The following is a 12,533-nucleotide window of genomic DNA, read 5'->3' as shown; positions in this document are numbered from 1 at the left end:
AAATATACCCCCTATTATGTTGAACACACACTGTATTGGGATAGCAAAATGGCTACTGACAGCCTTTTCTATTCATGGTTCTTATGTGTGTATCAGACATGAAGTGGTGTATCAGGCATGAAATGGTACAGGAATGTGGAAAGCAGACAAGCCATAAATCCACAAGGCGTTGCCTACTGCGATGTACGCTTGCGTTAAGTTTAAGAAAGTCCTTATCAGTAGTTAACCAATAAAGTAGTTTGAAGTAGGGTTATGCCCATATTAGTAGAGTTAGATGGGTATGACAAGTAGGATACTATATAAGCGAAGAACAAAGAAGCTTCCAGTGGCCTGCCCTATGCCTGGACCAGAGACTGCAGCTGGTGGCCAGGATATTGTTCGTTCCAGCTCTATTCTGAGAGGAGGCTCCTGGATCGTGTAACCATCTTATATTCCGAAGCTAAGTAACTATTATTCTTCCATATCTTGTTATCTGTTGTAATAAATTATATCTTTTTTCAAGATACTGGTTTGTGTGGCTTAATTAACCTTCTGTATCCAAGAACCTTATCTCGTTCCACCGGGAACACACACACACACACACACACACACGAACCAAGCGAATGATGAAGTGACATACCCAGAGGAGGCATGGACAGGTAGCTATGAAAATCAACAGCTACAGGTTTTAAAGTAATTATTTCTAATTAACTTATATTTACTTTCAATTGAGTCTACAAACAGCTCAGATATTTTATTTATGTCATCTTACCTCCAGAAATAAAAGTGTCAAATATTATCTGTGCACCATTGAAAAAATCTCCAAATTGTGCTTCCCAAATTGGCAGTAGTTTGGGGCTTTCTAAACTCATGCCATATTCAAATCCCAGGACAGCTTCTTCCGATAACGCACTATTGCTTACCTGGAGAGAGAGTCAAAGAAACATAAGTAAAATACAACTTGCATTACCGCATATATAATTCTTATAATGTAACATTGATGGACATAATGTAACTGGGCAGATACAATCATTAATTCTGCACATACAAACAGGTAACAATCAGGATAGCAAAAAATATTTGGGAATTTCTGTATAGTAGCAGACTAAACAGGAGGTGTCAAGCAAAGAGAGGTACACTACATGCAAAATACTTATCATATTGTAGGCAACTCCCATCTTTCAAATCATGTGCCTCTGTAGTAGTTATTGTGTGATGACCATAAATGGGGTACTAATGGCTAGGTCTCCCCATCTTGACATCAATAAACATAGGGTCCCCTCAGTTGATGTGGTAGGTGGTCTACTTTTCTAAATAGTATGTCTTGATGGGCTGCCATACTATGCCTACACATTATATATGTTGCATCCAAGTAAAAGAAAAATGCATTACAAGTGTCAAGTGCAGATTTTAGTATGAAAACCTATGTGTAGAATCATGCCTTTTGTCGTTTTGTAAAGGTGGATTAATACCGGAGCAGGTGTCTTAATCTGTTTATCCCAAGTTCTGCTATATGACAGATGAACAGAGGAGAAGTGAATGTTGACATAAGTCACTGATTTCTAAGGAAATGCCCAGGGACTTTGCTGACAAGCATTATACCAACGCAGATGATAGGACAGAGATGGAGAAAGTAGAGCATACTACCCTCTGGTAAAGGATGTAGCCCTGTACTGGTGTATCTTCATAGACAGCAATGATCTATATGTTAACATCTGTTGTTCTCTATTCACCTGTCAAATAATGGAGTAGAGAAAGAAAAATTGCTAGTAAGTACATGGCCTAAATTGTTTTGTTTCTTAGCGTTTACATCTTCTGTGTGCATTACTAGTAGGCATCTCCTGTATGCTGTATCACCACATCTTTTATATACATTATTATATTAAGTGAATGTAGAATTGTATGTGAAAAATAAGTAGGAGGTATATCCATGATGAAGAAATAATCCCTACTATGTTGTGTTGATAAAAATTCAGTGGAAGGAAAAAGGGTTCACCAGGTCGTTAACCTGGCCTCATACATACATACATACACATCCATCCACCTGGATTAAGTGCCTAGCACCGAGGTGACTACCCAGAGTTCTTGGGTACGTTATAAGTGTATTCACCAGTGGTAATGAATTAAAATAATTTTCTTCTCCTTCTAATTAGGATACAGGATACTGCTCATCTAAGTACTAGATACCTCCAGGAAACCTTTCTGGTCAGGTGTTATATGGTTGAGAGGAATGTTGATATCACTAGTCTCTTGACAAACCACCATGGCATGTCTTTGACTGAAGGTTCCACGTCCTACATCTTGTCCACTTATTCGAACATGAAATCCTTGAAAACACCAAGAAAATAAATATGCATGTAAGCCATTGCTATGTATGTATATATATATATATATATATATATATATTTTTTTTTTTTATCATGGTAGTAAGGATTACAATTTGAAACGTATGTATAAAAGTAAAATATATGTAAGATGGCAGTAAATGTAATAGTCACCTTGACAAAGCAATGAACCAAAGGCCAATGCTTCAGCCGTTGCCCAGTCCAACTTTGTTCCTTCCTGTAGCTTCTGTATTCTCGACTGTATGTATAAAGAAATATTTCCAGTTAACGCATACATCTTTCTATTGTAAAACATTACATTCTTAAAGATTAGTGATGGATGTAAATAAGATTTAAATTCAGATTGTTTTATAACCCAACCTGTGCGTGCATCTTGAGAAGATGGCTGTGCATTTGAATTTCCTCAGGAACTTCCACAGACTTGGCCCCAATAAACTTGAGCAAATCCATAGGAACACCGGTGTCCCATGTCGTGATGAGAGCACTCGGTTCAACCATCTCACCCCAGTTAGCCTGAAGGTTAGTAGGTGGTGGTGTATACAATGTCATATTTACAAGGTGGTCATTTAATTTGTTATAATAGGATGTTTTTATATTTTTATTATCCTCTTCAGTCATTAGCCCTTCAGATATTAAACATTCAGTGTATAAGTCTGGGATGCTTTTTCTGGACCTGAAGAAAAAGAAGAAAGGTTTGGATATTATAATGTAAATTATATAAAGAACAAAATATAATTACAGTACATTTTATACTGCCTTTACCATTTTAGTCACAATGTACATAATTACAGGAACACTTTATTTACTGTAGAAGGAAAAAAATTAAAAATAAACATAAAATATATATAACAACTATTGGGTGCTAAGAAACGTGCACTCTTATTCCAGAGATAGCCTTTTGGCTAAAAGTAGACCAGGTTCATCTGGAAAACGTATGCCTTGGGTTAATAATTTCAATGTAGCCAGCAATGTTATACGTGGGGCTGTTAGGAATAGATGGCCTATTGTTAAAACAGATAAAAATCTGGGCTTAAATGATACTGATGTGATGCCGCATTACACTCGGTGGAGAAATCTTAGAGATTGGATTATGAAAACTGCTGTTACTGGGTTAAATAAGATTATACCTAGGAATTTTCTCACTAAAAAGAATGTCTGTTATAAATGCCTGAACTGTTTGACCTACCGCTATATGATAGTTGGTACTTCGTTTAAACATCCTTACAGTGGGAAAAGTTTTTCCATCAGACATGTGTTGAGTTGCACTACAAGATATATTGTTTATTTGATCCTATGTCCTTGCGCACTAGGATATATGGGCAACACAAACAGGACACTGCGGGAGCACATGGCGCTACACTGCTCCTCCATCAGATCAGCTATTGAAAGCGGGACTAGTGACCAGCCGGTAGCGCTGCATTTTGCGCAGGCCGGACACAATCTTGCAACATTGAGATACATGATCATCGATCACATCCCAGAATCTGTTAGGGGGGGTGACCGGTCTTTGAAACTATTGAGGTGTGAAACTTGCTGGATCTTTCATTTAAATACCCTGTCCCCTAAAGGGCTAAACGAAAATTTGGGATTACATTGCCTTTTATAAAAATTCTCTTTTTTACTTGGTGTAATAGCTAGGACAACCGAGCGTAGGGTTTCCATCCTAATAAACTTGGTCAGAGACTTGAGGTTGAGGATAGGCCGATGAGACCCATTGGGCTTCTAACCCAAGAAAAGGGTGGAATTATTACCCCCGAGTGCAGCAAGGACTGAATGGCCGTTTGGAGAAGCAGGGCTTTGCTCGGGTCTCATGGAGGGCCTGTGTAAAAGAACTGCTGGGGGGGCCGTCTCAGGAATGAAAGGGCGTACCTGTGAGAGACCACTTCTTGTACCCAGGCGTCTATTGTGGTCTGACACCAGAACTGGGTGAACTGAAGAAGTCGGCCTCCCACCCTGGGATCCCCCAGGGAGAGGCCCGCCCCATCAGGCTGAAGGTTTGTCCTCAGATATAGCAGCTGGGCGTCTAGTAGCCCAGGTCTGCTTTGTCCTGGGCTTGGAGGCCTTTGTGGATGCCAACTGCCAAGGAAAGCACTGACCTTTAGCTTTTCCCTGGGAACGAAAAGGACCTAAAAGGATGACATCCGAGGCCTTGGTGTAGATGCTGAGTGCAGGAAAGCCATCTTAGAAGCAGCCCAGGTAGCCACAATCTTGTCCAACTCTGGGCCAAACAGGATCTCCCCAGTGTAAGGCAGTGCTCCAAGGCCTTCTTAGAATCCGTGTTGGCCTTCCATGAAAAAAGCCAAATGATATGGCGGGCTACCACCGAAGTAGCAGATGCCTTGGAAACTAGGCGACCAGTATCCAAAGCCGATTCTCCTAAATAGGAGGCTGCATCCCTGATGTGCGAGATTTAGGACAGCTGTTCTCGACAGCTGTTCTCAAAAGCAATCAGAGGGAAATGAGTTCTCTAGAGTATCTGCCCAGCTCTCAATGGCTTTTGCCATACAGGCAGTGGCCATACACAGATTAGAGGCAAGCTTCAATCTTTCTATCCGTCGTGTCCTTTAGGGAAGATGCTGTAAGGATAGGTAAAGTAGAGCTTTTAACTAGACGTGTCACATGGAAATCTACTGCTGGGGGAGCTTCCCATTTAGCGCAATCAGCTGCTGGAATAGGGTAAAAAGAAACCAGGCATTTTGGGGGCTGAAACTTTTTACTTGGCGTATTCCATGCTTCGCTCATGAGTTCAGAAAGTTGATCAGAGTGAGGAAATTCCGCTAAAACCACTTTGTCTCTTAAAAAGGGTCTCTGCTTTAGGAGCGGGCTAAGCCTCTTCTATTTGAAGAATTGATTTGACAGCCCTAACTAGTGCAGGTATATTCAATTTAGACTGAAGCTCTTCCTTTCCTGAGGGGGACTCAGTGAGAGAGAGATCTGTGTCTTCTGCCTCCCCAGATGACACCTCAGAATCTGAGAGTTGTGTAGACGGAGGATAGCACAGCACGCTTAGTAGTTTTACTGTGTAAGAGTTTCTCATTCTGCAACAGTTGTTGAAAGGCTGTAGAAGTAGCCGCTACACTCTGCACTGAGGTAGAGAGCATGTCTACCCATGGAGGAGGCATAGGAGGTACTGGTAACACTTGTACCTGTTGTGGCAACCCCATAGAGGGAACTACTGCAGGGACTGCTAGGCGGTCCACAATTGCAGCCAACACCTGTGAAAAGGAAGCCCAGGGGGGGGCCATCTTGAATTAAATCCTCCTGGGTTAAGCCTGCTGAACAGGACCTGCAAGAGAGCAGTATAGGAGCAGCAGCTGGTAGGAAATAGCGCTACATAACCTGGCTCCTAGGAGAGGTATGTGAGGAGACTGGACCCAGGAGACTGAAGGAGGAGCAGCTCAGGGCGGCAAGACCACAGTGGAATGGCGCTCTGAGCTGGGGGAGGGGCCACAGGGAGAGAGTTGACCTCCCCTAAGCTGACATTAACCACTGGTTCCCTGGCCTCTCGTGCCAGTAACTTTAGCCCTGGTGGTCTAGTGGAGTCACGGATGTACCGGTGTCCACAACAGCACCTTCGGTCTGTCTCCCGAGACCGAAGGCAAGACTGCACAATGACGTGGATTCCCCTAAACGGGAAACCGCCTTACCTGTCCACTGAAGTCCCGCCTGCAGCCTAGGGTCCTCCCATGGAGCCCGTTAGCAAGGCCCCCCGCTGCCCCGCCAAAAGTACCAAGCTTATGACTGGAGATGCGGCGCCTTGGAGGTGTGATGGAGGAGCAGCACAAAGGTCCAGAGGACTGTCTAGTGCTGCTTGCTCTGTCTTGAAGTAAAATTAAATTAAAAAAAAACCCATAAAATAAATCTTGGGCTGCTTAAAGCAGCCCCACTTTTCTAACAATGACCCAGTTCTTGCTGGACACCAAGACACACTGATTGCCTCAGGCTGTGGGCGGGGTATAGGAGGGAAGGACTGGAGCATCCTAGGATAGCATAAGCTTTAACTGTTGGTGTCTGCTCCTCCTATCCACCACCTACACCCCATTATCTCCCTGTGGAGCCCTTGGGACCCTGAAGAATATGAATATATATATATATACATATATATATATATATATATATATATATATATATATTATTTATTTTATTTAATGCACCAAATTGTTTCCACCCTCAGCCCTGTACAGTGAAACTTGTTGGTACAGTATATGTGCCAGAAAAGAAAATATCATTGGTACAGTAAGTGCACCTAAGACCTAAGTTAGCATATCTTTTGAACAACGCGGAGCATTGAACCAACAGTTACCCAACCTCGACCCTTGTCCAAATCCTACCTACTAACTGTATGGTGACAGTAAAGTGGAGGGGAGTCTCAGGGAAGGGATATATCACACTGCTTACCCCAAGTTAATCTGCTGTAATGATCCAAAGCATTGATATATAAAAAAAAAAAAAACTCACCGGATAACATTGTACATTCCAGGATTAGTAAAGAATGGTTCATCCAGCTCGTTATGGCCCCATTGCCGGTAGCACAATAAATCTACAATCACATCTTTTCTAAAGAGCCTCTGATATTCAACCGCTAGCCGTGTTGCTCGCAGAACTTCCTCAGGATCATCTCCATTGACATGAATTACAGCACAACTAATAATTTTACCTAAATTCACAAAAAAGCCCAAATAATATTTATGCATATAAGCAAATAAGGTTGTAAGTATAAAATTAGGTAAACATAATAAGGTCAGCAGAGGTTACAGTTTCAACTAAGGGGTTGATCCTATTAGCCGCGATGATCTCTCTGGGGGAGTTATCGTGGCAATTGCCGCAATTTACGGCAGCCTGGATTTGCAGAATTTTGTAAAACTCTGCGGATTCGGGCTCAGAGCGGGCCACTGTGGGTGCAAGGTGCAACGGCAACTCGCACCATTCGCGGGTTATTGGATTGACCCATAAAAGTCAAGTACTGCTCATAAGTAGTTGTTTTTTGTTATGTTTTCATTTCATTTGTTGTGTTGTTATTGTTATGCATGTGCCAAACACGATTGTTTGTTCATGAAATTTTATCTAACTTTATTTGTCCCCATATGCCAAAATATTTGCTACACAATTTGTATATCTGCTGTTTCTGCTATAAAAGCTTTAGGCAAGGGTGAACAACTCTAAGCATGACATAGAAAATAGGTATACAGGACAAAAATACAAATTATTGTCCGTGACAAGGAATTATATTCACCTTTTATCAAAAAAAATGTTAAACAGATTCTCAACAATCCTACCCCATTACCTGAACTGCAGTGATCCTTCCAGTAGGACCTCCATCATTTGTGCGGTGGCCCTACAGGAGTAGAACACAGCAGATCGCAATGCACATCCAACCTCCTACTTCAGTCATGTCACAAGACATGGCAACAGGAGGTACTAAGGGTACACATGTACCGGGCCCCTTGGGTCCAACACCACCTACTTGCTGCAGATACCCACCCTCCCCACTCCTGAGGCTGCCGCAGCACTGTCAGCAAAAAGAACTGGAAGAAACATCAGACAATTAAATGACATCCCTCTAATGGGCAGATTCAAAATGGAATCTATAAAGGAAAGTTGATTTTGATGAGTGTGTACACACAAACACACACACCAAACTTTTCTGGTGGAAAGGAAAATTTGGAAATGTATGGGAGCAAATGACAATAGAAATTTGCTCTCAAGCACTGGAAAATGGACCAGATTTTCCTTCCCATCAGAGAGATTTATCTATAGGTGTGTATGCAGCCTAGGTGATTATATGGGTTCCTGTCCTGTTTTTACACAATAAAAAGGCTAGCAAATCTTTAAATTAAAATTTGCAGGGGAGGGATGTGCACGAGCAGGGGGTGGTGGTTGTGTGTTTGGGGAGGAAGGGAAGGTTAATCAATGGGGTGGTCCTCAGAGTACAGAGTACTGGGCCCCATTATTTCTGTTGCCAGCCCTGCAAGTCACAACACAATAGCAACTGACATTGGGACTTAATATCAGCAACTTGTAGCAACACGTTTACCGGGGATATGTATAGTAATCTACTGCAGCCTATTCTAAATTGGGCCCTCCTTTGTGGAGAGCTGATATTTTCAGGATATCTCCTACAGCACAGAGGACAGTACTCAAGGGGGACTCCCACTTTATTTTAGGAGAATCAAAGGGATGAGTGTTACTTTCATACTTTTCAGATGAAAAGAAGTAGGAAAGAGGAGGAGGATTCCAGCATTACAGAGGTGCTGGACTTCCTCCAAGCTCTCCCCTCACGGTGAATAGATGCCGTGCGGTGATCATTCACCGCAATTTTTCCCACTCCAGGGACACTGCAGCCCGCAGATGGGGAAGCATTTTTAGGGGTGCCGCTAAAAGGGTAGGGCACATTTTGCCCTTTTAAAATCGTGCAGGGCGCGACGCCCCGCTTAAGCAGCCTAGCGGGAATACTAATTACAGAGCCTTCAAATTACCTTAAATTGCATTTATTTAATTTTGATATACTGAATTCAAGTAGTACTTTTATTATTATCTGTAGCATTTTATACATTTTTGTAAATTGTTTAAACGTGTGTAAAGTGATTTATCATTTAGATATTTTTAGAATTCCACATAATCCATAATCTTTTGGTTTTGTAATTATCCTTATAATAAAACGCATATGTACATTGTTTTTGCCCCACTGCTAAAAAAATATAAAGTTGAAAAGGATTATTACAATATAAAACAAACATACTTCCTCTATGAATCGTATAAATCTGAAAACTGTAAAACTGTATATGGGACACATTACATATGTCCCATAGACAATAGATTTCAGTCTCGATACCGTATTTCACTAATTACATCATGCTAAAACAACAATTCAGAATAACATAAAAAAATAAAACACCTGAATAGTAATATGTGTAAATTCTGGACACTTACCAACATCACTGCTATATACTGAGGATCTACCCCGATCAGAGGGAGTAGTAAATCCTATTTGATTGTTTACAATCAAATGAATACTGCCACCAATTTCGTAATGAGGTAGATTTGAAAGTGTAAAGGTTTCAGGAACAATACCTTGACCACAAAAAGAAGCATCACCATGCACCTTAAAAAAAAAAATGAAAACAATAGCAATCAAATGGAACAAGAGCCAAAATATTTACAAACACAAAACTCATGCTCTAAAAATGTTTACTAGTAACAAGGCATTTGTTCATAGCAAAAATAGGCCATTTATTCTGGTATAATGTATAAGCAGTTTTATTTCAGTTATTATGTATAAATGATAACAACAACTGGGATTTACCTGAAGGCATACAACCTTGTCACTAGGTTGTGCAGTACTATCTGATGAATAAGCTCCATCTGATAAAGACTGCTGTCTTGCCCGAGTTTTGCCAACAGCAACTGGGTTAATTGCTTCCAAGTGTGAAGGGTTTGGTAACATAGTGACATGTAGAGGCTTGAGGGAACCAAAATCCAACTTTATAGAGGAAGTCATGTGGGAAAGAACATCACCTATAGCCAGGGAGCTTTCTGGGAACTCACTTAAGCCACGCATTTTACGGAACATCAGCTGAAAAATAAAATTATTATTTTACATAATGCTTTGCTTACATAGGGCCAGATTCATTACGGATCACAATTGCAACAGCGTACGCAGGTTGGCCGATGGTGCTTACTGCGAATGCATATGCACCGCAGTGCGTATGCGCTGGTCAATATTGCGAAAGCACTGCACTCACGCAGACAGAAAGCCAATCGCAGAGTGAGTGATGGGACATCAGCATTTGGGGGGTGGTGACGAGGGAGTGGTATGAGAAACGCAGGCGTGCCTGTCCGCTTGAACGCCATTTCCTGGGTGTGCATAACTTAGTAAAATAGCCACTGCGATGGCATATGCAGCTTGAGTACTCACTGCGTGCGATGAGACTTGCAGTTTCTGAGACAGGTCAGACTTGCTGTAATTCTGAGGGTCCGATGTTACCGATGTATACACAGGATTGTGAGGTCTTACGAATAGGCGTCTCTATGCTAGCTGAGCAGTTGCAAACATTAGAATATTTTCGCAGCAGAATTGCATGTGTAATCGCAGCTGCGATCGCAATAGAGATCAGTAAAGAATCGGGCCCATAGTTTGGAAACAATTTGTATGGATTTTTCATTAAAAAAAACAACAACTTTCTAAGCACTTTTTACATGCATTTTCTGAATTCTTACATTACACAATACAGAAGATATATTACCTGTATTATAAAAGGGAATTATTATTGTTATTGTAGATTTGTAAAGCGCCACAGTGCTAGACAGTAGGGAAGAAAAGGACATACATAAAACAGGGACATACAAGGAAAGCAAAATAAACACAGACATGAAAACAAAGGATAGAGAGGGCCCTACTCATGAGAGCGTTTATATCCCAATTGGAAAAGGGCACAGCTGAGACAAAGAGCAGTGTGGCTCGGAGTGGAGACTGGGAGGGAGCATTTGCGTTGGTAGTATAGGTCAAATATTGGTTAGCTCTAATAAATAGATTAAATAGCTTATAATAAACAAAATAAGCTGTATACATGAATGAGAGTCAGATGACTAAATGAGTGGGGGCTATAAAAACAAAACTTAAACCAATGAGCCTAAAATCCTCCTATGTCCATCCCTTAAGCCTGGTCGCCAAATTAATTCTGTGTCACAGTCTTCCTCTTGCTTTCACCACCTCACTCTCACATAGTACTTGAGAAGTCAACTTCCTTACACTGATCCATTTATTCCTAACTAATTACCCTGGTCCTCATTTACAGTTACACAATGTTTTTGTGTAATGGTGCAACATAAGCATTTCTATACTATAAACTACCCAGCTCCAAATTAGGCCTCCTCCATCTAAACGCAACTTAACTATTGTAATTTTTTAGTTACGCTGGGTACACACTTGTCGATATATATTATTCGTTAGATCGACGAACTATATATCGCGAGTGTATCAGCGGGTGTGTACATTTGTGTCTGAACGATATCGCTCACAGATATATATGGTTGGCCCAGCAGCACAGACAATGCCGATATATCTGAAAGATATATCTGTGAGCACGGGCGACCTGCTGCGTGCCTGTACACTTGCTGCAGGGACCGCCGACGCTGACAGATCAACTGGACAGGCAAATTTAAATGTCCGCCCAGTTGTGATGTCAACCCAGACTAGCTTACCAATCGGCAACTCTGATGGCGGATCAGTCTGCCGTCCGATCCATCGTCCTAGTGCAGGCCTGGCCAACCTGTGGCTCTCCAGTCCAACAGAAAAGCAATATCTGATTATTCCCTGTTAAGATCTCCAATGGACCATTTTGATACCCAGTCGGGAATGCAATAATGGCTAGTGGATTTTCCAACACTCTGTCCAATATTACATAGGGGTCATCATCACTTAATTTCTACAAAAGCAGGTGAAAATTAAAATTTTCACCTGCAATTGTAGAAATTAGTTTTTGGGCCATTCGTCAAAGGGGTAAAGCAGGAGATATCACAGATATCTCCTGCTTACCAGAATGGCCCGCTGTCCCCATACACTAGTATGGGAATCAAGCTCCGAAAATACAATATTTTCAGAGATTGAGTGCAGGAGCATTTGCCATCTTCAGATTGCGAGTGCTCCCACTTCCCCATGGGAGGTGTGCCGGGTTGTGAAGAGGGATCCTTTCGGATCCCTCCGCCCCTGTCCGGCTCCTTCCACCGGATGTCGGTGCTCTTGTGCGCATGCGTGACCTGTAGTTGAAGCAACTTGCGGAGACAGATGATTTTCAGATCAGCTGTCTCTGTGCCAAAACAATGATGAATTGCTCCGGCGCTTGCGGTGAGTTAGTATGTTAATTATCAAGTTTGGACCTTGATAATTAAGATAATAGACCCCTTAAACATGCGATATCCTCATGCCACCTATTTCCCTCAGCGCAATGCCAGCAAATGTTTATGAATATATTTCACAGAGCATATCATTCACCTCACAGGCAATATTTGGCATACATGTCTGCTTCCAATGAGTGTAGACGCTGCACACCAAAAGCAGATCTTTTTCATTGCTTTTGGGCATAACCTTTGATATGGCAGTTTGGAAGTATTCAATGGAACATCTAGTGAATTCTCTACCAGTCACAACAGAATGGGTGATCTTTGGGATAATCCCAATAACTATCCACTAGAGGATGTAAAAAACAGGAT

At 41.6% G+C, this 12,533-nt stretch overlaps 1 protein-coding gene across 1 annotated transcript in view; it reads right to left on the bottom strand.

Moving 5' to 3' along the window:
- Positions 1-12,533, bottom strand: part of DHTKD1 (dehydrogenase E1 and transketolase domain containing 1) — an 89,792-nt gene that overhangs the window by 42,619 nt on the left and 34,640 nt on the right. Inside the window, exons 5-11 of the mRNA XM_088468765.1 lie at positions 9,628-9,897; positions 9,255-9,426; positions 6,783-6,981; positions 2,685-2,997; positions 2,478-2,562; positions 2,167-2,306; positions 752-902 (exon numbers count right to left, since the gene is read on the bottom strand). Coding sequence (XP_088324891.1) covers positions 752-902; positions 2,167-2,306; positions 2,478-2,562; positions 2,685-2,997; positions 6,783-6,981; positions 9,255-9,426; positions 9,628-9,897 — 1,330 coding nt within the window. The remainder of the gene's footprint in view (positions 1-751; positions 903-2,166; positions 2,307-2,477; positions 2,563-2,684; positions 2,998-6,782; positions 6,982-9,254; positions 9,427-9,627; positions 9,898-12,533) is intronic.

The sequence above is a fragment of the Taudactylus pleione genome, unplaced genomic scaffold (assembly GCF_031769625.1).
Source record: "Taudactylus pleione unplaced genomic scaffold, aTauple2 ptg000086l, whole genome shotgun sequence".
Taxonomy (NCBI): Eukaryota; Metazoa; Chordata; class Amphibia; order Anura; family Myobatrachidae; genus Taudactylus; species Taudactylus pleione.
The sequence above is the reverse complement of the archived record's forward strand: the minus strand, read 5'-3'. Positions and strand labels throughout refer to the sequence as shown.